The 27,064-nt window shown below is 35.7% G+C and overlaps 3 protein-coding genes across 21 annotated transcripts in view; 1 reads left to right on the top strand and 2 right to left on the bottom strand.

Moving 5' to 3' along the window:
- Positions 1-630, bottom strand: part of LOC136259490 (uncharacterized) — a 28,918-nt gene extending 28,288 nt beyond the window's left edge. For 17 of the 19 annotated variants that reach the window (XR_010703260.1, XR_010703268.1, XR_010703271.1 and 14 more), the window contains exons 1-2: positions 489-630; positions 138-258 (exon numbers count right to left, since the gene is read on the bottom strand). The gene's annotated coding sequence lies outside the window, so the exon portion shown is untranslated. Of the gene's footprint in view, positions 1-137; positions 259-371 lie in introns of all 19 variants that reach the window. The other 2 variants (XR_010703272.1, XR_010703261.1) reach the window with 2 other exon arrangements.
- A 17,207-nt stretch (positions 631-17,837) lies between these two features.
- Positions 17,838-27,036, bottom strand: LOC136258099 (uncharacterized). Its single transcript, XM_066051401.1, has 6 exons — positions 26,072-27,036; positions 25,976-26,018; positions 21,733-22,059; positions 21,596-21,673; positions 19,050-19,388; positions 17,838-18,074 (listed from the first exon to the last, which is right to left on the bottom strand). The coding sequence occupies exons 1-6, from the start codon at positions 26,687-26,689 to the stop codon at positions 18,034-18,036; spliced, it is 1,446 nt and encodes a 481-aa protein (XP_065907473.1). The 5' UTR covers positions 26,690-27,036; the 3' UTR covers positions 17,838-18,033.
- On the top strand, positions 23,024-25,627 carry LOC136258792 (piggyBac transposable element-derived protein 4-like). The gene is made up of 2 exons (XM_066052145.1): positions 23,024-24,217; positions 24,300-25,627. Exons 1-2 carry the CDS (start codon positions 23,075-23,077, stop codon positions 25,536-25,538), a joined length of 2,382 nt encoding a protein of 793 aa, XP_065908217.1. The 5' UTR covers positions 23,024-23,074; the 3' UTR covers positions 25,539-25,627.
- Positions 27,037-27,064: the final 28 nt, after the last annotated feature.

Genomic DNA, 27,064 nt, shown 5'->3' with positions numbered 1-27,064 from the left:
TGGAGCTGCCTCCACTTTCAACTTATACCAAACATATCATATGACGTACACAACTACAATACATTTGAAGGACAGAACAGGGTAGTAGCATACAATAACTTGTCGTGTGCAAACAGGTACATGGTACTGTTACTAACTTGTCCTTGGTCTCCTAAAAGTTCTGCTTCAGTAGACAATTTATGCACCAGGGAATCAGCATTATTGACACTTATAGTGGACATGGCAGTTGAACTGTCGCTGGCAGCAGTACGACGAGCACTAAATAGAATATTAGAGCAACATTGTTAACAACGAAGTTAACAACATTGGTCTTGTGTGTTATCACTTAATACGAGTTAGCAAACTCCGTGGAGTTTAATACCGTGACTAACCAAAACAAACCACTGGGGAGTATAGCGAGCTAAAAACATACAGCAGAGGTAATGGTTCATTATCTCTGGTTCTGCTGATACGGAACGGCAAACAAGAGACTCAACAAGGTAACGTACCGGAGGCCAACTCATTCGTGAAGCACTCGGTGAGGCAACTCCATCAGCTAGTCTGGCCACGCGATACTATCCACCAGCTTCTTCATTGTTGACTGATGCATACGTGGCAGCACGTGACTTGCCGTCTCTTGCATTTATTTGCGATACTCCACGTACTTGCATGCAGCATCCTTACCAGCTTTCTGTTCAGCTGAACTAAATTTGAATGCAAATGACAGCTCTACTACAGTATTTTGTCTAAGATGTATGTTCTATTAGAGTAGTATTTGCAGGGCTCGGGAGTTATATAGCTAAATGCATGGGCTTTGATTGTCCATAAAAAATTAACATGGTCACAAGGGGGATAATTGAGGGATCAAAGTTTAGCAGTTGAAGCATTTAACTTAAATGTCAATTATATAATACCTTCTGGATGAAGCTGCGATAACAACAGCTTCAGAATGTGTTTTATTTGAGCTTCATTATGCTAGCTCAGAAGTTAAATGCTAAAGTTTGATATACATGTGTGCACAATCAACATAATAAGCTGCTGTATGCTGTGACAACATTCATGGTTGTATCCTCTACATGACCTCCCAGGAAATGGTGCATGACCAATGAGAGACATGCATGTAGAGGCCACAAACGGAGAAAATTAATAGTGCAATAAAATGGTGATATTAAAATTATTTTGTGTATTCTATTAGAGTAGTTAAGTGTTATATGCATTTAACTTAAATGTCAATTATACACTGTAAAAATAAGTAGTAAATACTAGGTGGCAAATAGTGAATGTGACTGCAAAATCTTAGTGACACGCAGTCAGTGAAAGGTACAGTATTTACATTGTAAAAACTGAAGTGTCCAAAATATCCCAATATGGACACCATTATCACCAGTGGTGTCCATATTAGGTCAACATTTTGGTGTCCTGTGGTCACTTCAGTTATTACAGTGAATTGCCACAGTATATTCACTACTTATTTTACAGTGTATAGCTATACCTCTAGTTTAATTGAGCTCAAATAAACACATTATGAAGCTGTATGCTAAAGTTTGATACACAGATGCATATTCAAAGCACATAATAGGCTGAATCATATAATGTGTAAGCATTTGTGGCTGTACCCTCCAGACAATGAGAAATGATTATAATCTGCACGTAGAGTCAAGAAGAAGCTATATGTAAACTATTGCATTAGAAATTCTTTTGTGTGTTACATTAGAGTAGTTGCATGAGTGAATGCTCTATAAGGGTACTTAGGATCAATTATATTCATCTTAATACATTACAAGTTGAGCACAGCTCCACAAGAAGCTGCATGCTTGAGGAAGTTATATTATTATAAAGTTATGTATCAGTGGAACCTGATTTTCAGTGAATATATAGCTACTTAATTATAGGTGGTTAAATTGATATGTTGATTAAGTAACAGCTAACATAAGTTGTAGGCATGAGGGACTCAATTTAGTGACAAGTCTCCGAAATCCAGTCCAGTGTCCAGTCCAGGTTTAATAGCCTCCCATTCATGATGGGGTTGAGAACATGTACTGTTAAGTTCCTGCAAGTATATTATCTAAACCAAAACAGCCAAGCTGTAAAAGAAGAGTGCGGCCCTCAAAAAGGCCAGGATGAAAAAAAAAGTGAAATCCAAGGTGGCAGCCAAGAATGGCCATGATGGTAGGTTAATGGCAAAAATTTTGATTATAACAATTTAGGTCAATTTGCATTGCCTCCTCCACTAGGATTCGGCACCGAATTCACCTGAATTGACGTAATTAAACATTTTGCAATTAACCCACCATCACATGCAGCCATTCCTGGTCACCACCTTGGATTTTGCATCTTTTTTTTCATCCTGGCCTTTTTGAGGGCCACACTCTTTTTAACAGCTTGTCTGTTTTGGTTTAGACTACAACAAGTTTGATACTGAAATTTGATTGGCTGAAAACGTGGTCTCTAAATCTCGTAGAGCCACGGTCATGTCCTGACACATGTCATGTCATGTCCCTCAGGCCCTTAATAGCGCCTGAGTGAAGCGAGGGCGCTACAGCCCAGGGCCTTCAAGTTTACTAAATCCCGTAGAATCCTGGTTCTTGACGTCTAACTATTATTTAGATATCACTTCTTTTTGTATTGCAAGCCACAAAGCTGGCCATAAACTGGCTTTGGTGCTTTCTTATAACTTGTTTTTTTCTTTTCTACAGGAATTGTGGAACAAAGGAAGAAATTTTTTGTACAGCTCCAGTTTTTGTCTAGTTAAAAATATTTCTATATTAAACAATGCATGATAATCACACACTGTAGGTAATAAGGTGACTTCTTAATATACATAACTGAACTGTAGCTGAAACTCTCATTGTCTGTAGCTGAACTCTTTTCAGAGTGACTTGTTTCTACCTGAATTCTCTACATGGTGCATGATTTGTTTCCAACACATATTGGAGCACGCATTCGTGTTTTATGGCAGATTTTGCAAAGTGTGCGAAAAGTATATAGTACTAGTATAGTAGTTATAGAAGGAAAAAAAAACCTCTAACTTTAGAACTTTGGCCGCTCGTATCTCGGAAATGGCAGGAGCGCTTTTCTTCAAATTTGGAATGTAGACTCCCCCACTGCGCAGGCACTTGTGCAGCAAATTTGGTTTTAATCGGATAAGGGATCACGGAGCTACAAAGGTGTGAAAATCACAGTTTACTTTCTTCCTGTTAATATACTCAGGGTGTGGCGCACCAGCTTCTTGGGCCGCATGACATACTAGCGTGTGTCTTGATATATAGCTATATTGCCAAGAAAAATTGTGATAGACAGATAAAGCCATGAACCCATGATAGCTAAGGCAGATCCAGTGTAAGGCAATAGTTTCTCTCCCCTTCTATGTTACAGCTCTTTAAGTGTGATTATGTGCTATCCATGAATGCATACAAAACATGTACAGAGAAGCTGTAATTGAGATACATGTGCACACTACTATAGATATTTTCTCTATGAAATAGTATAAAAATTCATTTAATGTTCATGGAATATTCATACCACCATAGTATGAATTTTAAACAGATTTATACCCGCCTTACCCAGCTACTGCAAAATTTTCATGCAATGCTTGTTGTGTATGAAAACATTTTCATGGCATCATTCCATACACGTTTACAATAAAATTATATGAAATATGACCGACACACATTTCATGTAATTTTTGCGGTAAAAGTGTAAGAAATAATGTCATGAAAATGTTTTCATACACAACAAGCGTTGCATGAAACCTGCATGTAAATTTTGCAGTGGCCGAGCTATAAGCTTGGTACATACTTCCCTCAGAAAGGATTATAATGTTGTCAATAGCTCAGGACGGAACAGCTTATCCCCTGACATTGAGTCCAATGAATATAGAATTGCCGTACTTTATACACTTAGCTATATGTGCATTTTTGACATAGCTAAATACTGAAATAATAGCACAATAATTATCATGGTGGTCTGGCATAATATTAAAGAGTTACTCATCTGTTATCCCTCAGTTGGAAAGTACAAATTTATGTGGAAACTGATGTGAGCATAATTTACTGTCTTTTATATATATAACTGCTATCGCACTACTTGGCATAATGAATAAAAATATTTAAACCATTTTAGACTACTGCCTAGCCTGCACATTAGCTTTGTATTATCGAAGGATATGTTGACAAAAAGGAAACATACTGACCACCTGGCAGACTCCTGTAAGCATTCAAACATTAATCGGATGGCTGCAGGTTCGAGGCTACCCAGGTCCAGTCATGGATTTTTTCTCTTTCTCCACCTTTTCAAACATATTATTGTGTAACAACTTTAAATATGGTCTGTAGGATCAGGCGTCCTACAAACCTTCAGCACTTGTGCTGTAGAGCCTTAATAAATTAAAAAATCATAAACTAATGCCTCAGTGGCGTATCCAGGGGGGCACAGTTCCCCCCTTCCCTTATCCCTTTAAATAAAATGCATATAAGATCAAGATACTCTAATAGAGCAGTCAATCACCAATCACTCTAATAAAGCAGTCACAGTGTACATGAGGAAGTGTAGCTTAACTATGAAGCTATGGATGAGGATCTGAATAAGGATCTTTATATACTTTATAGTATATACACTTGGTAAAGGACAGCCATTATTGCTGTCAACCTTTTTTTTTTTTTTTGGGTCTTCAACTTTTCAGCAAAGTGCACCCCTCTTTACAAACTCTGGATCTGCCCCTATGCCTAGGAGATCTGGAATATATTTTAGACCTCAAGCTGGCCATGGGAAATATAATATTATAATCATAGTACACACATGATGTACACACCATATAGCTTGCACATAAGCTATAGCATAATTATTATATCAGTAGTTATCCAAGTAAACATTATCACTGCAGGGGCGGATTTAGGTGGGGGCTAAGGGGGCTGTAGCCCCCCTTTCCTTTCTAAGTTAGTGCTTGGCCAATAAAACCCTAAATCTTCTATGTGCATCAAAAGCAGACTTATTTCAGGAACTATGCATCACTGAACACAAATAATGTCTATGTAACTATACCTATTGTTCAACTCTGTTCCAGGAGAATATAGTTTCCTTTTCTTCAAGAGTTCTTCAAAAACAAGTTTCGATTGTGGGTTGCATCTCCAGTTACAAAAGTTTTAATTATGGGTTTTGTTTTATTCAGATGATTAGCAGTGTTTTTCACTATGGCTATGAGAGGTGATTATAGTATGTCGCACGTTGAGCTGAATCCTCAAAAACATTTAATAACTCATGGATGCAATTACACACGATTTTGAAATTTGGCTCGTTTGTAGTACTGCTTGACCCACTAAAAATATCTCAAAATCTTTTGGTTCAAATGTGTGACATAATATTTACAGCCAATCAAAATTTTCACAATACATTTCCTATGTGGAAGCCATATAAATGCAGTGTCCATTACAGCCCTTTCCCGAACTTGGAATGGAACCAAACTGTACGTGTCTGTTGTTGACACCTTTGCTGTTACCAATAATCATCTGGTTGGCTGAAATGTTAACTCTGTTGAAATAAAATCCATTTTTAATTTTTAGCTGTTTTTCAGGATTCAGCTCAACGTGAACATAATTACTATAGTGTAGTTTTATATTTTAAAATGAATTATATGATTCAAAAGTATTAGTTGGTTTAATTGGTAAGGTTAGATATATCAGCTTCAGTATATTATGTAGCTAGCTACCAACTCAGCTATTTAGCAAACTGTATAATCTTTTGGTAATTTGCAGTTTTATACTATAGCATATTCACCCACTTTGTCTTTGAATGTCAGTTACTTTCTGATATGACCCTATGCTGTTGGTTATGGTGCTGGAATTTGTAGCTAGCCTATAGTTCAGTCCTCATAACCCAGCAGATATAAGTTGACTATGCATGACAACAGCAAATTCAGCGGAAAACCTATAAATGCAAATATAGTTGCACTTTGCTAAGGATTGCCAATGGACTAGCTAATAGCTATTAGTATCCTTCACTGCATTCTGCTTTTCAGTACACATGGCTAACAAAGTGTCACTAGGCTAAGGAGCATGCATACTAATAATTGTGACATTCAACACCACTACTACTTAGCTATACATGTTTCTGCCTCACAGATTTAGCTGATTAGAAGAGGAGCTGATGCATTATGGCATATACCTAGCTATATCTAAATGCTTGGTAGCTACAAATGAAAAGATTATCATGCATGCATGATAGCTATACTCTATATTGCAATCAGTCTTGATTTAATGGAAAAATAAAATTTGAATGATATATAATAAAATTATTTTCCACTGAAAAACTGTTAAAAATACTCTCAGATTCACTTTTAGAGAGGTAAATTTTCAAAAATTTCCTGTGGGGGGGCATGCCCCCAGAACCCCCTAGGTTGGCATGTTAGTGTGCTTTGCACACTAAAATAGTCACTTTTCCAAATAGCTAATTTGATCATGGATACTACATGATCTTACAACTAAGGCCTTGTGAGAAGGATGGGTATCTTCTAATGTCTGGCTAGTTATCTTTGTCCCTTAGCTCCCCCTTTCAAAAAATCCTAGATCCGCCCCTGCACTGTAATTATGTGACCTATAACATCTCATGAGCTCTATAATACTATTTATAGGTTATCAATATATTGACTGATTGCTTAATAGTAATAGTACAGTACATACCAACTAGTTAATCATACGTAGCGGCTATAGTTTGAAGTGTCACTTTTTTCTAGGAAAATAGATTTCCCAGATCTATTGTTTTTCAAACATCCCACAATTAAATAATAATTTGATCAAATGTTCAGTACAAATTATTTTCTTATGTAATATTTTTGAATTTGAAATTAGCTGTTATGGTTAACTTAGAGTCAATGGCACAGTAACCAGAGTGGCATCTACCTGGACTTTGAGTTATGCACTTTTGAAATTCTCTCCTGTTGTATAAGTATTTTGCTTGTATCTGTCTGTAAAACTCCTAATTACCGCAAAATTTTTATTGTTTAAACCAACCTGCTAGCTACATGTATGTATGCAAACATAACATGATAATTATATTGCTGATAAGACACTATAAGATTACAATTACTGATGAAAACAAGGAATAATAATTATAGATGGATATTATAGTGGCCAGAATGATTAAAGCAAAATATTACATAAACCATTAACTATCCATCATCCATTGCAAATGATGCATGCACACATGTAGAAGACTTGAAACAATGATTTTGGTGAAACCTAACAATGTGCGTTTCGTACAATCCTGGTAGAATCTATCAGACATCTGATACATGTTGTAACACAGATTATTCCTAAAAGAAATAATTTGATAGATTTAATAAACAATTTCTGCCAGTGTACAATAAAGTGATCCATGACACATGATGAACAATACTTCACAATACAATGATGGTCAGCAATTGTGCTTTATGTGGTGGTTATACATACCTTCATCAAATCTTCATCAAATCAGCAATAATACATGTACACTCCAATTGTGTGTATTACAGTTGAAGATTGTTGTTCTGTATACATTTTATGTAGTAGTCATGATAAAACTAGAATTAATACAAATATTCTGATGACTTCTGCTGAAGTTTTCCTGATGACTATATTATGCTGGTTAAACTATTTGAGAATAGTGTGTGTGCCTAAGTGTTACACATAATGCTAACAATTGTCTTGTGAATGTGCATGTCACAGGCTTATGGTAAAAGATTAATCTACTCTAATAGAACTACACTGGCAGAAATTGTTTATTGAATCTATCAAATTATTTCTTTTAGGAATAATCTGTGTTACAACATGTATCAGATGTCTGATAGATTCTACCAGGATTGTACGAAACGCACATTGTAGTCAGGTACTTGGTTGACATGATCATGCTTTATTAGAGAACATTACCTTTTACCTTTGAAGAATTATTATACCTTTTACCTTTGAAGAATTATTACCTTTACCTATATAACCTTTACAATACATGTAATTATTATTACCAATTCACTAACATAACATTCATCGAAACGTGCAAAATTATTTTTGGTACATATAGGCTTGCATCAATTGTGCTGGCATGATTTTGAGCAAAATAGGCTAGCAAAAGCATCAAGCATTAATATTATGCCATTGCCAGCATAATTATTAATAGGAATAGATTTTTAATAAAAATTACGCAATGCACTTAAACAACTCAGCAAAACATGAGCATGCGCACTACACATTATTACTGTATTTCATATCAAGAAAATGTACAACATTACTTTGCATTGTTTGGAATTGTTTTTGGTCAATTATTCGAAATAAGATAGAGATACTCTGATAGAGCAGTCAATATACACTAGTCAGGAAAGGCTGATATACTCTAATAAAACAGCCAGCTCTAGAGCATAATCTTGATTTTCAAAGAATAATTTTAGGCAATTATGTGGGCTGCTCAAAAGCATAATAGGTTATTTTAAAAGCATAATCGGCTTAAACCTATCCATGGGAACTAAGACAGAAATATTGATTATTATTAATATAATACTGCAGCAGCACAGAGATGTATACATATAGTATGGAGAGAGGGGCACACTTGATAGAGCAGAATGGCACATGTATCTGTGCACTTAAATTAGTGAGTTGACACATGCACAGATTGTACTGCCAATGATATTTTGTCCTTGCTTAATTGCATGACCTTTGGTGACATAACCATTATTATTCACCCTGAGGCATTATTTTACACCACTATAATGCATGATAATTATTATTATTAGGTCTTGTTAAAAGTAGAAGTGAAGCAGTAAATGCAAATAATTTCATTATGATAATTAAGCAATGAAATTCTTAATTTTTATTTCCTGTCCACTGGTAATTTGTACCCAAGGGCAGAGAAATGCAAAAAAAAAAACAGAGAACTAAAACGAGTCATAACTTTGGAGTGAAACAAAATATTACTAGTGAATTTAAAAATTGTTAATTTAGAAATGGAAGTAGGGATCAAGCGATAAAAACTACTGAAACAAGTGATTTGAATGATGGCAACTATTACAACATAACTTTGTGGGGAAATCCTTACATTGGCATCTCACCACGTCACCATATATGTTCAATGCCAAAGTAGGATTTCCCCACAAAGCTATGTTGTAATAGTTGCCATCATTCAAATCACTTGTTTCAGTAGTTTTTATCACTTGATCCCTACTTCCATTTCTAAATTAACAATTTTTAAATTCACTAGTTTGTTAGCATTTTTTGGTATAGGTATATAGCTATTATTGATCTTTGGCACTGACTGCTCTATTAGAGTATCTCGATCTTGCTGCTTGCTTTATGCAAGCTGCTCAATTACTAAATTGAAAGGCATGCAGGGTTTCTATCTCCTGTTTTCTACAATTAGTTACAGCTGGACCATTAATAATGGGCGTGGTCCACTGATCGTTAAGTACGAGTGCGCGCTCTGATTGATAAGGGAGTGGCCGTGTGTTCTTCACTAGGCTGTTTGATCGCTTTGCAAGTGTTGCTATACAGGCATCTACTTGCCCTTACAGTACGGAATCCGTTATTAGTTTTGTGGCGTCCGAATACGGCTGCTCTAAGGAAAGTGTCGATACGAATTATTAACACCTCCGTGACTGGAAAAGAAGAAGACGATCCGTAATTGAAGATAAAAGGAAAGGCAAAGCGCAGAAGGCAGACACTCGTCGGAACCCGAAAAAGCACATCCCAGCAGCGAGTTAAATATTGTGGCAAAGAATGGTGATCCTTCGCTGCTTCATTTGGCCTGTAGCCTTGCGAATGTGGTCAGGCAGGCAGGCAGGCAGGCAGGCAGGCAGGCAGGCAGGCAGGCAGGCAGGCAGGCAGGCAGGCAGGCAGGCAGGCAGGCAGGCAGGCAGGCAGGCAGGCAGGCAGGCAGGCAGGCAGGCAGGCAGGCAGGCAGGCAGGCAGGCAGGCAGGCAGGCAGGCAGGCAGGCAGGCAGGCAGGCAGGCAGGCAGGCAGGCAGGCAGGCAGGCGAAAACTTCTGTTTTAGCGATTTTTTAGAAATAAAATTCCAGCACTTTTCTAGTCGTTTCCTGATATATAACGCTAGAAATAAAGTTAGAAACTTGAAGACTCTTTAGTAAAAGGTTTATTTGCTGTGAGAGATATTTCTAGGATGATTTTTGAGGGATCAAAATTTGAGGCGTGCGCCAAATCCACCCGGATCCCTACTTAAACAGTACGATAATTGAGTTCTAACAAAGGTCAGGCTTAGGTTAACGTGAAATATTATCTTAGGTGATAAGACAAAAAAAAAAAAAATCTGCATAAAAAATGGTTGCAAAGGTCACCAAAGTCAAATCTGTAATGGCACTGTCAAAAATGAATGCCATTAGGAGTTTTATGCTTTTCTCACAAATGACACAACTTTTGTACTATGCTGCTGTTACAGTACTAACTGCATTAATTATGGTAAAAGGTTTATTAAACTCAGCCTCCCAGAAATTTTGCAAATTTTACTGCTGAATTTTTGTAGAGAAGTGTGCAAATATCTTAATTGTAGTATAAAGGTAAACAATACTTTCTGAGTATTCTTCATTAAACACAAGCTCATGCAATGTAGGAATAAGTTACATGGTGATTTCCATTAGTAGTTCACAATACTACTCTTAAGTGTTTTCTGTTATAGCTATAGCTATGTGGTATCGAAAGAATAACTGATGGTCAGTATACATGTAAAAGCTAGCATTTTCAGCACCATTCCATAGCCACCTAAATAATCATGTATGCATATGGAGGATTCTATATCATTGCACACAATGACTATTCTATTAGAATATTGACTGTTCTACTAGAATATTTATATATTATCTTTATGAAAATAATTCTTTGTTTTAAAGATGGAGACAGGTGAGGAGTGGGCATAATGCCCCAATATGATTCCACCACTACACTAATTTTACATAGTGTGAATGGTTTAAAATCTAATGTGTACATTTTTGTGGTATGGAGCTCAGGTGCCCTTGCCCACCCCCTGTTGCAGCATAACATATTGGGTAAATAAGGCTGGTGCCTGCTGATAACTGTTCAATCAATTAAACAAGGTCTGAACAATGATGTGTAGACCAGTCCACCTATAGTTATCAATAATGATCATTTGATATTTCTGAGTACATCCACACTTCACAAACAAACAGGGGCAATGGAGAAGGGGTGTCCACTGCTTGAAGTTTCTGTATATCCCCAGTATATGGAACAGTTAATAGCTTGTTATTTTAGTAGTTTTTCAGTAAATCCACATTCACTGAGTTTGACTGAGAGTTTAAAACTTAGTAAAACAATTATGTTTCATATACTTAAAATTACTGACATTTTACTATCAGTATAACTGGGTACAACTACAGTAAAGCAGCTTAACAAATTAGTAAACTAAGAACCTTCAAGCAGTGTACAGGTCTTTCAGTAGCACCCTGTTAGTGTTATAGTTGTTTGTGTAATAATGCTGATAACTACTCTACAGTATTAGCCACATACATAAAACAATTAAACCTGGTAATATATACTAGCTTAATAGTGAGTGTCCATAATTCATTATGAGCTTTGGTAATACTAAAGTTAAAGTACCAGAAATTGAAGAATAATTATTCATGGTTCCTGAACTGGAACTAGAACTATTATTCTAAAGGTTATGTTTCCAACACTGGAACTAGAACTGTACTTCTAAAGGTTATGGTTCCAGAACTGTAATTCTAAAGGGTATGGTTCCAAAACTGGAACTAGTACTGCAGTGGCGTAGTTAAGGTGGATACTGGTAGGGCACATGCAGGCCCAACCAATCAGTTTCATTGCCCTACCAACTCAGGTACTCACCGTACGTAGCTAGTTATAGCTAAATTGAGCGATACAAGGTGCAATCCTACAGCTACGTCTAATAATCATTATTTTGTAAACAAAATATCGTACAGCTAATGTCCTACTAAAATGACAAATTTTAGCTGTAAAAATACCACCAAATTGAATCCAAGCACGTAATTTTCAAAACTTTTCCTGGGGGGCATGCCTTCAGACTCTCCTAGCTGCAGCATGCTGATTGCTGTAGCTTGTGCACTACAATGGTGCCCAACCAATCCTTCTGGGCTAGCTACGCCACTGTAGAACTGTAATGACTAACTGATACTGGAACCAGCAGATTTATTCACAAATTTGGGTGAATGACATAAAGGAATCAAGCATGAAAGTTGGTAGGATTATAGAATTTCATCTAGTAAACATTTTAGAAGTAAAGCCACCTCCAATTTTGACCTTCTGTGACCTTTATGTATTAATTAATTATTAAAATTAATATGACTTGTGAACAGTGATGGTCAACAAAATAAAGGGCACACTAAAAGGAGTAATTTAATAGTAGAATCAAGTCTGTGTCTTGCTCTATTTAAAAGTTAAAGCAACTTTTCCATGATGGATTATCACAGTGAACAAAAAAGTTAATACAAAAAATTAATTCTTTGAGACCAATAACATTTATAAGTGTTTGTAGGGACTAAACACTAGCTATCATTGTGATCTCCACCAAATGGCATGTGCAGAAGACAGTATATTTTAGAGCTGCTTTCTTACACCATACTTGCACCGTCCTCTGTAACCTTTATATCAGCAGCTCAACAGCTTACTGGATGAAATGCTGGCTTCCGATTAAGTTATTCATAATGGCTTTCATTTATTTGGATCAGTCCATCCCTGTGAAGGAAAAGTTTGTGAAACTTGTAACATTTTATCCCAGCAATTTCCTCCTTGGTATACAGCTTCTTTTAATATGCCATACTAAGGCTGCTTTGGTGGGAGAGGTAGAATCTATTGTTCGATCTGAAAAGTTGCTTTCTATATAGCTTCGTCAGCATTTCTTAAAGTACACATAATTATGAGAATCTCTCAAGTATAAGTTCATTTATGCCATTAGGTGTAGTGAAAAGTGCTAGAGTTAGGGACCCGCCGATTATGCTGGCATAATTATGAGCATAATAGGTGCCTGAAAGCATTGAGAATAATGCTAGCATAATAGGTAGAATATTTTGTAACAGTATGAATTCTTGCTTATAAAAATAGCTATATATCACAGAAAGATCGATATACTCTAATAGAACAGTCAGTAACTCTAATAGAATAATCACATAGCTAACTGACTGTTCTATTAGAGTATATCGATCTTTTCTGTGATATGTATTTTGACAAGTAGGTTTGTGCTTCAGCCACTTATTATTTATCCATAAACTGGAAATTATTAGCAGTGCATGGGAACTGAGGCATAAATAATTGGGCATAATTTGAGCATAATGGGTAAGTATTGAGCATAAATTTAAGCATAATAGGTAAATTTTTGAGCAGTGCAGCATAGCATAATAGGTAAAATTATGAGCATAATCGGCGGGTCCCTAGCTAGAGTGCATGGTTGCAGTTACTACCTCACATACCATCTACTGACAGGGCAACCACATCAGTATCCACTGAATGTAGTAAATTTTTTTTGAAATCCTTGTTGACTGCATACGTGCATGCCATATGTAGGACCATTCTTGTATCAGCTTCTTCATGATCACAAGGAACTAGCTAGGTGACTGGTGTACATGTCTTGTGGGGAGATGTATGCAACACCTGAACTAGCTGTTATGACTATCTGTCACCAAGTGGCTTATATGATGGGACTGTAGTAGTAAATTTCCTTAGCCAAGACCTTAATTCTCTGCTGTCAAAGTACTTTTGCCATAAGAATTATTGAAAACATATTACATCATGTGAGCCAGGTAGATGCTGTTTGGGATCATCACAAACTGCAGTCTATATAAAATCTATAGCTAACAGGAAAAACATGGTAATGGCATTAGAAGACTAGTAGAAGTATCAAATATTTTGCCACAAAAACTGGCAACAGTTCTTACGTGATAATGCAAGAGTTATGTACTTGTCTTGCACAGTATGCAAGTCACTGACTATCAAGCAGATAGTTATGACAACTGCTTTAGGTTTTGTATGCATCCCCAAATTCCCCCTACAAGACAGCATACAGTCACCTAGGTCCTTGTGATCAAGAAGAAGTCGATACAAGAATGATCCTGTATATGGCAAATGCAGTCAGCAAGAAAATTTTACTATGTACACTGTATACTGATGTGGTAATTTTGTTGCCTTGTCAGTAGGATGGTATATGAAGAAGTAACTGCAACCATTCTATATAGCACTATCTACTGCACCTATTGACATAAATGAAGAACTGATGATATATCTTGTGCTTGAGAGATTCTTAATAGTATTACATATAATGAGTTAAACAATGGATGCTATCCCACCTATCAGAGCAGCATTTGTAGTACTAGTACAACATATTGAAAATGTATACCAAAGAGGACATTGCTAGAGTGGAACTTTGCATGGCCATAGCAAAGATTAATGGCATTAAAAATTATGAGTCATGCAGGTTTGTAAAGTAGGCTAACTTGATGTGCACGCATGCTGTGTTTTCAAAGCTTTAGTCACCTATCATGGTGGACTCTTGAGATTATACCAATAGTTACCATTATTCATAATAATATTATTGTTATGGCCTATATAAGCATATATGATATAGAAAGTTGTATCACAATCATCGCATGTGCTCAACAGCAAAATAAACATTCAGGCATGTCTACATCACATCACTCACCATCTGATAAAAGGAAGAGCGGACACTGCCATACAGTGAATAATATGCATGCAGTTGAACTGTCCACTGTGCATTGAAAATTTCCAGTTATTCTTTCTGGCAATTGTTCTATTCATCTATTATTCTCAAAGTTATCCCCGAAATTTGTTCTATAAGGATATTTTATATAAGAGACTGTTATATTAGAATGGATTTGAAGTTGACTGCTTTCAGGGGCATATTCCAGATTTGGTAGTGAGTTACAGGTGCAGGAGTCTGGGAGTGCTACCCCCAGCTGCTGACAGTTTTGAACCATTGAACATATTCAACATAATATAAAAATGCTTCAAGATTTATGATTAAAAGCTATTTTCAATACATGCTTTGTTCAAAATAATTAATGTGAATTATGGTTTATGGCTGGTAATAGAGAACCAAATTATGTGTAATAATTTACTTAAGATTAAGCTGCTAACTTATTCAACTGACTCGAGTATTATCTCTAATGAATGTTCTATTATAATAGTTAAACTACTCTATTAGAATACATCTGACTGCTCTATTAGAGTATATCAAGGCATACTCTTGGCCTGGTTCTCCCCTAATATTAATATTATGCATTTTTGAGGAATTAATGCAAGATTCCTAATGTAGCTAGTGTGGCTATACTATACTACTTTTACTTTGTACAATTGTGCTGCCAGATTTAGACTAAGATAGACCAGTGTTACTGCTGCAACACACAAGTTAAATTTTAAAGGGGGTTTCTGAAACCCCAGAAAACCTACCTAAATACACCCATTGCTTTATTAGGGAGTAATTGCTCTCTATTAAAGTTTCTAAACCTTTAAAACTATTTTTATGCCAGCTTTCACTGCATGTTCCTGCAAAAGATGTTGCCATTACACAAAACTTATATTATTAAATTTGCATGAATTATTCCTATAACTCCGGCATTCATGGGACATTCCCTAATTCTTCCCATTCCTGTTATTCCCAAAATTATTCTGGCATAATTATAGACTCTCCTTAAATTGTTTATAGTGGCTACTTTTATCTTCACTCAGTGCTTAAACATTCACTCAAACCTTAAAAATGTGTAGAACATCAGACTCCGGTAGTCCAGTCCAGTAATTAGACACTATAGTATTATACTACCCATCATGAAATAACACCAAGCAATAATTAATGGTGTATGTTAGGGGTTATGGGGTATCATACAATAACACTAAAGTTCAAGCTGACACAACTCAAGTTATGGTTTGTCAGGTGCATGTAATTGGAAAGGTTATACACACCTTTTCACAGATCAGGTCACCTTTGGGGGCTACTGTAATTTGCTTTTTTTTCCATTGTAAAATAATTTTCGTATGGAAAAGTTGTATGAAAAGTTCTTACACGAAAATTTTTACATAAAATTGTACTGTAATAGAGCAGTCATTCATGAAAATAATTTTTGCACAAATTTTTTTATCGCAATTTTTTTTGCACAAAAATAAAGCAACTTATGGTATAATAGCTATTCATCCAGACCCTTGCTCCACATGCCTACTATCCAAATGCACCACTACTAGATCCACCACTGACTCATTCAATTTTTTGGTTTATTGTTAATTCTAAAGCTTTGGAAGTATATACCTCATCTGTGAATATATTCTATGGTAGTTTGGGATTTTAAAACATGGTATAATTATATGTTTAGTTGTTTTTGTTAAGGAAATAAATTTAAACTCAAGCATCAAATTATAGCTAAACTGAAAACAGATGTAAGGCCACTATATATGCTATAAACAACAAATTATTTTTCAAAATCAATAATAAAATTGATAATCCAGTACATAAAAGGTTTAATTTCAATTGGTATTAATTTATGACAGGATGTTTGGCACAATAGTAAAAATGGCCATGGCCATGTACAGGCAAAGAGAAAATTTCAGCCTGACATGTACACTGCATAGTATATGTAGTTTTAGTTTAGGAGACTTTAAGTAAAATTATTTTGGGTGTGTTCTGTTATATGTAGTATAGTGGTGTAGCCCTCTAAGTTTACCACATCATGAACTTTTAATGAAACCATGAGATTTTCCAAACACAGTTTGGTATTTTTCATGATTATTATGTATTTTTATATTCATTATAGTGCCATCGCAGATTTTATTTTTGTCAACGTACATTTATGGCCATACTGTTTGCACAGAAATTTTACTTTGTTTTACCTCCTGGAGGCATTAGTTAACTTGTTATAACATTGCACCACAGCAAAGGTATTGTTAAATGAAATAACTTAATTCCATTTTAAAGTTATGAATGACTGATCACTTTTAATGGCTGCAAACTTCTTCAAGTGTATCTAACCTTGGGATGTATATAAATTGGGTAGGTAAATTATTTCAAAATTCATGGGTAATATAATAATAAAAAGTTTGTAACTTTGGAATAAAATTAATTAACTTGAAAATTGTTTCCTTCAATAACAGTGTCTTTTATTATGGTGCCATGTTTAACAAAGTAAAATACAGTGTTAAAAATGAAATACAATGGTGTATAATGGTAGCACTGTAAGGTGCTATCTTTTGACTGGAGCAGTCAAAATTTAGCACTTTTAGGTGCTACCACAGCACATCAGTTTTAGCAGTGTATAATTCCTCTGGAGATAAAGACAAACTTTCTGTGTTCAATTGCAATGGTCAATCTGGCAATCTGCAATGGCACTATTACTATGACAAAAGATATATGCAATGTGGATTGTTACTTACATGGAAGGTTTTATCAATTTTGTGGTTTTATGAAAAAGAGCATGGCTTTTGTGTTGTGCCATACCATCAGAATAGTTGATTGTTCTATTATTATTATTGTTGCAATTTTACCAGCTTCAATGTAAGCCTTAAACGCTTAATACAAATGACCACTTCTCAATGATTCTTGGAAGAGATTAGTATTCTCCTTGCTCTTTCCATCATTTCATTGCTATGACTTCATTGAATTTACACAAGTGCTTTCTTGGCTAGCACATTCTTAATATTTTGGAGGGAGTGCTTCTGGACCTCAAACATCCCCAAAATAAATTCCACTCTTGCTCAGTTAGCTTGCGCATTGTGAAGTTTTTAAAGGCGTCATGGTGTTTACAAACCCAACTTATCCAGGCACCCTTCACAATAGTAGAGGCACCTTTCCCTGCATGAGTAGATTTCCTTTTTTAAACACTGTACATAATAGCTAACTGTAATAATAAAGTGTAACTCAATCACATTATGTGAAAACAGTAATTACATACTGCATATATGTAACCAATAAAAATTAATTTTTTATAGTGACAAAATAAGGAAAAACCTCGAGTCAGCTGAGGAAAAAACCTTTACAACTAAACTAGCTAAGTTATAATAATGTGTAAATGCATGTAAAAATTTTAGTTATGATTATTTATTTTAAACCTGTGTGATCAGTACTTTCCTCTTTCCACCACTACCTGTAATACGTAATGATCATATAATTGAGAATACCTTCACAAAACCTATATAGGAAGCATATGGAAGGCTTCAACAAACACTGTGGTAAATATCAGGATCTCATGTAACAGTAATAATTATATATAATGTAAATTAAATAATTAACAATGCTCAGATAATCACCATGCAGGTACGGTTCTAGGGGTTTCACCTGTTTGCAGAAACCAGTCAGCTATATACATACTTTAACAAAAAGATTGATGTACTGTAATAGAACAGTCAGTATCATCTTAAGCCAAAATTCTTGATAAAAGGTAAGTTAATGACAAAAAGATGCTTATTGTACAAATTTAAAGTTACATCTCTAAAATAGCTTTGATTAATTATGAAATCACTCAAAACTTCTACCCAGGAGCCTTCAAGTATATAAATACCTCTAGACATATGCATAACTATCGCATTGTCTATTTTAATTAATAAAGTTTCCCATAACTATGACATGAGTGAAGTAGCCACTATTCGGCTTTGGCAATCAGAAAACTTTCTAGAAACATTCATGGTTATGTCCATTAAATTTAATTTTGTTCCTCATGAAAATTTACTCATAATAGCAAGAAAACATAAATCTTCATTGAAAAACATCTTCTTTGAAAAAAGGCAGAAGATTTCATTTTTAAATCCATTCAACAAAATTTTCTGTTACTGAGCAGTCCATACATGTGCCTGTGATTTTTAATAAGCTATCAATTGACCAACAGTTAATGTGTTTGCATACACTTATTGTACCAGCTGATAGCTATAAAAATGGTTCAGTATGAATGAATGTAAAAATAATGTGTTGGGATTTACACGGATCATGCGAATTAAAACTACACAAGCAGTATAATTTAATTCTTTGTGGTTTAATAGAGAAATAAAAAGTTACACTGCATAAACTGAATTGATATTTATGATAGGGTATATACTTAATTTGAGGTGACATTACACATACACACCTTTCACTTCAGTTTTCGTTTTTATCTCATTCACTTTCTTTCTGATGTTTATTGATAGATGTCTAATATCCTCATTGCCATATTGCTCAGTGATGTTAAGAAATATATAAAAATTGTCAGTACAATTTTCAAACTCTGCCTTCAAGGGATTAATTACCCTACTGAGCAATAGAGTAGCTGCTCGTACAGATGATGTAGTAGGCTTTGTGATTTCTTCCTCTTCTTTTGTTGATATGATCTCGTGTGACACAAAGTAATGGCTTAGTGTCTTAGGAGTCAGAGCATTAACCAGTTTACTGTAGTGTTTGATGATCACCAAATACTCTGGAGACTGGAGGTCTATAACAAGTAGAGTTGAGGATACCCAATTATTTCACAGTCTTTACAACAGTCCTCACCAAACACCCACTTAAAATACAATAAATGTAATATTTCTTGAGGTACAGTAGTTTAGCAGCACAAGTAATGTAAACAGATACTTTCAAAATAATTCACAGCCTTGCACACATTGATATTATCAACTCAATATACAAGAAATTACTAATCATGTACACATACAGCAAGCAGCCTATTATTTTGGCAGATTTTTGAGAATAATAGGTACCTGAAAGCATGAAAAATAATGCTTGCAAAATGTTTAGAATATTTCAGGAAACATACTATGATAGTCTGTGTACATGCATCTCTGATTGCAGAATTATCGATTATCTTAAAATAACAACCAACTAATTTGTTTAATTTGAGTGCATAAACCAATTTCTAACCTAAAACATAGCAACTGCAAGGGTGTAGCCAGTGGGGTTTAGATGGTTAGGACAAACCCCCGTTCAGAAGCAGATTTTTTTTTAAAGTAATAATTATAGCAATTTTATACAGCCCTGTAGTCCTGGAGCCCTCCAGTAGCTACTTGCACACTGGCGCAGCTCTTTACTACTTTTGAGGGTCACATTAATCCTGAATCAATCATGAATCAAGTATTGTGTCACATGATCAATTGCACACGCGATGCATGGTGGTAATGGAGAATGACTATTGAGACATATTACAAGGCAGCAGCTGCGATGAACTTGAGTGGTCATGTTATGTGATTACAGCAAATATTATGCAGCCCTGGAGCCCTCCGGTAACTACTTGTACACTGGCATGGCAATTCGCTACTTTTGAGGGCATTAATGCTGAATCAAGTATTGTGATCAATTGCACATGTGATTCACGGTGGAAATGATGAATGACCATTCAGACATATTACAAGGCAGCAGCTGCGATGAACTTGAGTGGTCAGATTATGCGTGTGTTAGGTTAGCACAAATTGTGAATAGTTGGTTTACATGATGAATGTTTTGTTTATTTTATTTGTCACATGTTGCAGGCACGTGATGTCTTTAAAATAAGTATTGGAGTACAAGCCAAGTGTGATGTTGCTGACCATCAACAAGAGGACTGACTGAGACTAATGTATACCCAGAAGAAAGTATTGCCAACTAAGGGACTGAAATGTGGAGGGCTACCTTGTGCTAAGAAGTTCAGTGAAGCTGGCTGTCAGTATGTTGCCATTTGGAAGAGAAGATTAGTATTACAATAGGTTTATAGTTTCTATAAGCTGCATAAACAACAGTATGTAGGTTTAGCTAGTTATACGACAACAGACGCTTTCTGCCCAAGGGTACAATTTGTGTATGCATCATTTTCATTCAAATGTGGTCCAGGGGAAGCACTCAGGCTTTCCACAAAGGCATCCGTGCTCGAACTCCTTCCAGAAACTCCTGGCAACACCTCTGAACTGTAACTGCCTTTTATTGCATATTGCATTAAAGAAATTGAACGTTAAACGTAATGTTGAGAGCACAATACTTAGTATAAATTTATGAGCACTACAGCAAACAGGAGAAAAATAGGCATAAGAGGCTGGTTCCTAGCTACATAAAGCATCAGTTATGTATAGGCAGTGTCAAATCTAGAAGTCTATAAGTGATTGTTCACACTATAAGGTACATGGAATGCTGGATCAAGGGAGAACCAAAAACGGGATATACGATAAAATTAATTATGATTTCTGAGAGGTCAATATGTAGTAGAAACACTGCCAATGATGGCTTACATGTATAATTGTTGTTTATTAAAAGAAATTCTATTATGACCATTTTCGTTACATAATATTATTTCATATATATTATTATTAAAAACACTAAGCCCATTAATTTTTGTCCGTTTTTCTATGGTGTGGGAAACTAATGGAAACTGTAAAATCAATTACTGCTCATAGAGATTTTTGTGGTTGTTGAAGTGTTGAATTCTCTGACTGTAGTTTTCATATTTGAATAAGAAGAGAAATGGCCATGTGTCACCAGCTATTCTGTATTAAGTATATGGACATCACGTAGATGGACCATCATAGTTGTGGATTTAATAAAGGTGGTGTGCACATTCTACCTATAACCATAGCACCTATAGTGTGTATACACCTTATACACTCATTTATACTTGATTTCATTATTCTGGCCACAAAATATTTCACATACACTGGTATAGTTACACACCAAACTGACCTTCAATGATAAGTTGGCCTGGAACAATATTCAGCGGAGGAGCTGCTTCCAGAGTGGTAGAATGTGGCTCTAACAAGTCTAAAATATTACATACAATAAGTAGTTTCAATAATGCTGATTAGTACAGTGTATAATACCTTGTTGACCACTATTAATTTTCAAAAGTCTTGATTGAATTTCTTGTGATAAAGCACGAGTGGCACCATCACCATGATGTTCCATGATAGAAATCATCCTGTTAAAACAGTCAACACTTTTATGTTCCTTTAGCATGTATAACACTTTGTTCAGTAGCAGTTGAGCAGTTCTGTGTGATGGAGTTGTTGGTTTAATAATCTCCTCATGATCTGTCAGTGAGATCACATTCTCTGATACAAAGTAATGAGAGAGATCACAGGCAGGTATGGTGTCCACTAGTTTACTATAATAGCCAGTAAACACCTTATATTCTGGTAATCCATAATCTGTAAAGAAATCACACCAATGTACATATCCATTGCAACATGTAAATGCACAACCATACATGCATAAGTACTGCACACATTCATGTATACAATGTATCATGCGTACTGTATGTATATGTATATGAAGACTAGTGATGCATAACTTGCCTGCCACTGCTTGAAGGTTCTTAGTTTACTAATTTGTTAAGCTGCTTTACTGTAATTGTACCCAGTTATACTGATAGTAAAATGTCAGTAACTTTAAGTATATGGAACATAATTGTTTTACTAAGTTTTAAACTCTCAGTAAACATCAGTGAATGCAGGTTTACTGAAAAGCTACTAAAATTCCAAACAATTAACTGTTCCATATACTGGGGATATACCACTCTAGTAAACTAAGAAACTTCAAGCAGTGTGCATACTGGAGTCACAATGCAAAATTTACTATACTAACACTATTTTTGTACCAGAATCCTATTGTTACTAAAATTACACAAAATTAATACCTACTGGTTATATGAATACTCATTCTTTATGTCACATTATTACTGTACATCCTTATTTGCATATCATTCTCTATACTGAGCAATGTTATGGCCAAAAAGTAATCATGATTATTTCATAATCAAAGTTATAATGGAGGTTGAATCCTATTGATAGTACTCTGAAATTGTGTTATGAAAAAACCTTCAGACAAGCTCCAATAAACACTATATATATATAGCTCCTTTATCTATCCTACTGTACATATATTCATATTTTAAAGAGTCAGAGGTATATATGTGAGATGGACATTTTAGAGATAGAATGTATGTGAGGCTTTTAACCCTTAATACCCCACGCTATAGAAAAAACGTGCATTTTTGAACAGATTATTTCAATATTTTTTTAAATTCACTAACTACGCAATTGAGCGATATTTATAGCTTTTCTATAAATAGAATAGCCTACGTAATAGCTTAAAATAGTTACAAACGTTCTTTGTTTACGGCGTGGTGCTCTATTGTTGTTAGAAGCTTCCGTGGTGGTTGACATGCAAAGAATAATGGATAGCGAAGAGGACTGTGATGATGAGGACCCTTTGGCGTCTTATAATCCACGGAAAAAGTTGTTTTCTTCAACAGTATGTGACTTAGTGCTGAATACAGACGAATCCGAGTCCAGCAATGAAGGCAAGGACAATAGCTATTGTGTGGCCATGCCTGAGCAGTTGCCTTTCCCAACTAATACGGAGGAAGTTGAGATTATAAGAACTCCTAGTAACTCGAGTGGCTTACTACCCAAGTGTATGAGTGCCAGTGAAGCACGACATGCTATTGTGAGTGCTAGTGAGTGGTCTGTGTCATCCTCATCAGAATCTGATGAAGATTCAGAATATGATTTGAGTAACCCAGAGGCTGGAATGTACTATGCAAGCATAGATGATCCAAGTGAACATTCTGATGAAGATCACTCTGATGAGGACAAAGCTGATGTACATAAGGGTAAAGGAAAAGCAGATGTACGTAAGGGTAAAGGAAAAGCAGATGTACGTAAGGGTAAAGGAAAAGCAAGTTATGAGCACTCGGATGAAGATTCAAGCTATGAACACTCTGATGAAGTTTCAAGCGATGAACACTTAGTCAGGAGAGGTAAGAGAGGTAAACAGACCAAGAGAAAAGCTACAAAACATACTATGAAGTGTACTGCAAGGAAGAAACAGAAACCAGCAGAAGAAACACTACCATGTTATGCAATGGATGTAAACGATAGTGGCTATACAAACAAGTTTGCATTTTCACCAAATCGTGATGCTGGTATTTATTTACCGCCAAATTCAGACACCTCAGAGAGAGGTTTATTTGAATTATTCTTTTCTGATGACATGGTTGCAGAAATCTGTCGGTGTAGTGATGAGTACGCTCAAGATATGAAAGATAAAAAACCTTACGCATACAAGCATTATAAGTCCATGACCAAAGAAGACTTTTATAAATTGGTTGGAATCATCATTCACTTTGGTTATCGGAAAATACCCCAGTATAGGTTTGCCTGGAGGCAGAAATGTCTATGTCATGATCCTTTTGTAGCATCTGTAATGAGTCGCAACAGGTTTGATTCTCTACTAGCTTTTTTACACGTTGTTGATAAAGCTACTGAAGCAGATTTGAAAAAGAAGAAAGATAAGCTTGCTAAGGTTAGTGCAACTGTTGTTTTACATTTTACATTGTGGCTTATTGTTGCTATGGTGTAATGTGTTTATAATATCCGTTCTGTAGGTTCGACCCCTTGTTGATCACATAAGTAAACAATGTACAAGTTTACATCAGCCTGATGCTGAGATAAGTATAGATGAAAGGATGGTTCGATCAAAAGCCCGTTTCTCTTTCAAACAGTATATCAAAAATAAACCCACAAAATGGGGTTTTAAATTATGGTGCCTGTGTGACGCTCGTACTGGATATACTAATAACTTCATCGTATATCGAGGCAAGGAAGGAGAATCAATTTCTACTCATGGATTAAGTTATGATGTAGTGATGAAACTGACATCGCCATACATGAATCAAGGCTACAGACTCTATATGGATAATTTCTATACTTCTCCTCAACTCCTGAAAGATTTGTATGCAAATGAAGTACACGGCACTGGGACTATGGCCTCAAATAGGAGAGGATATCTAGAACAGATTAAAAGAACTGTATCCAACTATAACCAAAAGCCGCGTGGATCAGGTGTCTACATGAGAAAGGATGAAATTGTTTTCAATGTGTGGAAGGACACCAAATGTGTTGTTGTTGCAAGTACAGAGCACCCAGGACACTCTGAAAACACTGTTGAGCGGAACTGGAAAGAGAAAGGGGAACGTAAGAAAAAGGAAGTACCTATACCACTGTCAATCTACAATTATAATAAATATATGGGTGGTGTGGATCGTTCCGATCAGTTGCTAAAATATTATGAGGTGGTACGCCAGACAAAAAAATACTGGAAAACAATTTTTTTCCATTTAGTTGATTTAGCAACAGTCAATGCATTTATATTACACAAAATTGTAGCTCCACAGTCGAAAATGTCACACTACCAGTTCAGGGAGAATCTGGTTCGGGCTCTTTGCTGTGCTCCAGAAGTCATTGTTCCTAGATCTGGATCTGGTGGGAGACCTGCAAAAGATACAACAGTAAAACACTATCTAATTCAAGGTACAAAAAGAGTCAACTGTGTATACTGTAAAACTGTCCATCAGAAAAGACAGCTGTCCAGTATGACATGTGCTGCTTGTAAAGTGCCACTGTGTTTCACTCGAAACAGAGACTGTTTCATCAAGTTTCATCACCGGAATTTTCAGTACCAACGAGAGGCGATTTTACAAAGCAGTACAGATTCTGAATCATCTGAGGAACAAACAGTAACTTCACCACCTACCCCAGAGCCTATGAGAACTACTCCCATAGGGAGGCCACCTGGGAGCTTCAAGGCAAAGGGCCGTGGTAAAAGGAGAAAGATGAAATGGTAGCTGATAACAGGAAAAACACGTTTTTAGTTTTTTTTCAATTTCTGTATGTATCTTTGTTTGTTTAGTCATTTTTACTATTTCAACTTGAAGATACATGACTACTCATACTGTAACTCAAATTTTAAAGCTAAAGCTTCATGGGAACCATTTAAAAAAAATTATCGAGTTGTAAATAAAAATTCCTTGGTGTTGTCTTGCTTGCTGTAATTAGAAATAACATGGCATTTCTCTGAAATTTGGATAAATAGATACCACAGGTCTGATTACTATGGCAAACTATAAAAATGGTGTCTGGATAGAGTGTGCTATCAGGAGAGCTGAAAATACCGGATTAGTCCATTTTTTTAATATGACGCATGCAAAACTTGGGGTATTAAGGGTTAACAATGCATAGCTACTGTGTACTTGTTAGTATAAATAGCATCCCAATAACTGACCATTTTGATCTTCTGCTGCTCTGTTTGCTGTTTCATCAAACTTCTGCATAAAAAACAGTTTATCATAATGTGAACACATAATTTGTAACACTTCACCTCTGTGAGCCAAACTATGTGAGAATGCTGCAACTTGGTGGATGTTACTCTACCATGACTGCACTGAGCATAATCAAATGGAGGAGACAAAGTGGTGAGTATTGCTATATGTTTATCATCTGACTTTCCACAATGACAATGGAATCCATATTGGAGTCGACCATTGTTAAAATTTAATTGCTCACAAACATTCTCTAATGCACTAGCAAGAATATCCTGTACTGACAAGTGGATAGGACACTTTTTATGATAATCTTTTTCTTCATGTCGTATTTGAACTTCCAAATATGACAATTTGTCCAGCAGTGACAGAAGGTATGCATGTGGCAAACGAAATGTTATCAAATTACTGAAAGAATGGCAAACTTCATTTTGGGTGAATAAATGACTCCAGCCTCTTGGTAAGTGTTGCATTATCTCAACTATTAAACAACAGAAAAATCCTCTTGGAAGAAGGTTAGAAACAAACTGAATCAGTAGTGGTTCACCTTGTAGGCATCCATATTGGGATAGTATGAGATCACCTGTTGGTTGACTGGTGTAGGTTGGTAGAACATACGGAATAAAGTAATCCTCTCCATCACCATCTTCTCTTGGTATTGGAGATATTATTTTCATTACAACAAGAAGAGAAACAAAATAATCTTGTTTCAAGTCATCCTCCCACTGCAAACTTTGCAGAAGTTCTTTTGACAATATTCCACTGTGCTTAAGCTTGTTTGTAGCTGACTGGTTTGAAAGTGATTTCTTAAAGGTAAAACACACTATTTTACTAAGCCTATCAAAAAGCCACTGGTGATCAATGATGATATAATCACACAAACCAGACACCTCAGGGTAGTACAACAAAACTCCTAACAGGTGATGATAGAGTAGAGCACTTCTCACTTGCTCCACATCAGTGATCAGGTTACTTTGTGAAGCAATTGAGACACATTCTTGAAAAGAAATATAAGCTGTTCCTCTTCCAGTGCATACCTGACGTATTTCAAG

This window comes from Dysidea avara, chromosome 6, assembly GCF_963678975.1.
Source record: "Dysidea avara chromosome 6, odDysAvar1.4, whole genome shotgun sequence".
Lineage (NCBI taxonomy): Eukaryota > Metazoa > Porifera > Demospongiae > Dictyoceratida > Dysideidae > Dysidea > Dysidea avara.
This window is presented reverse-complemented; position numbering and strand designations above follow the sequence as displayed.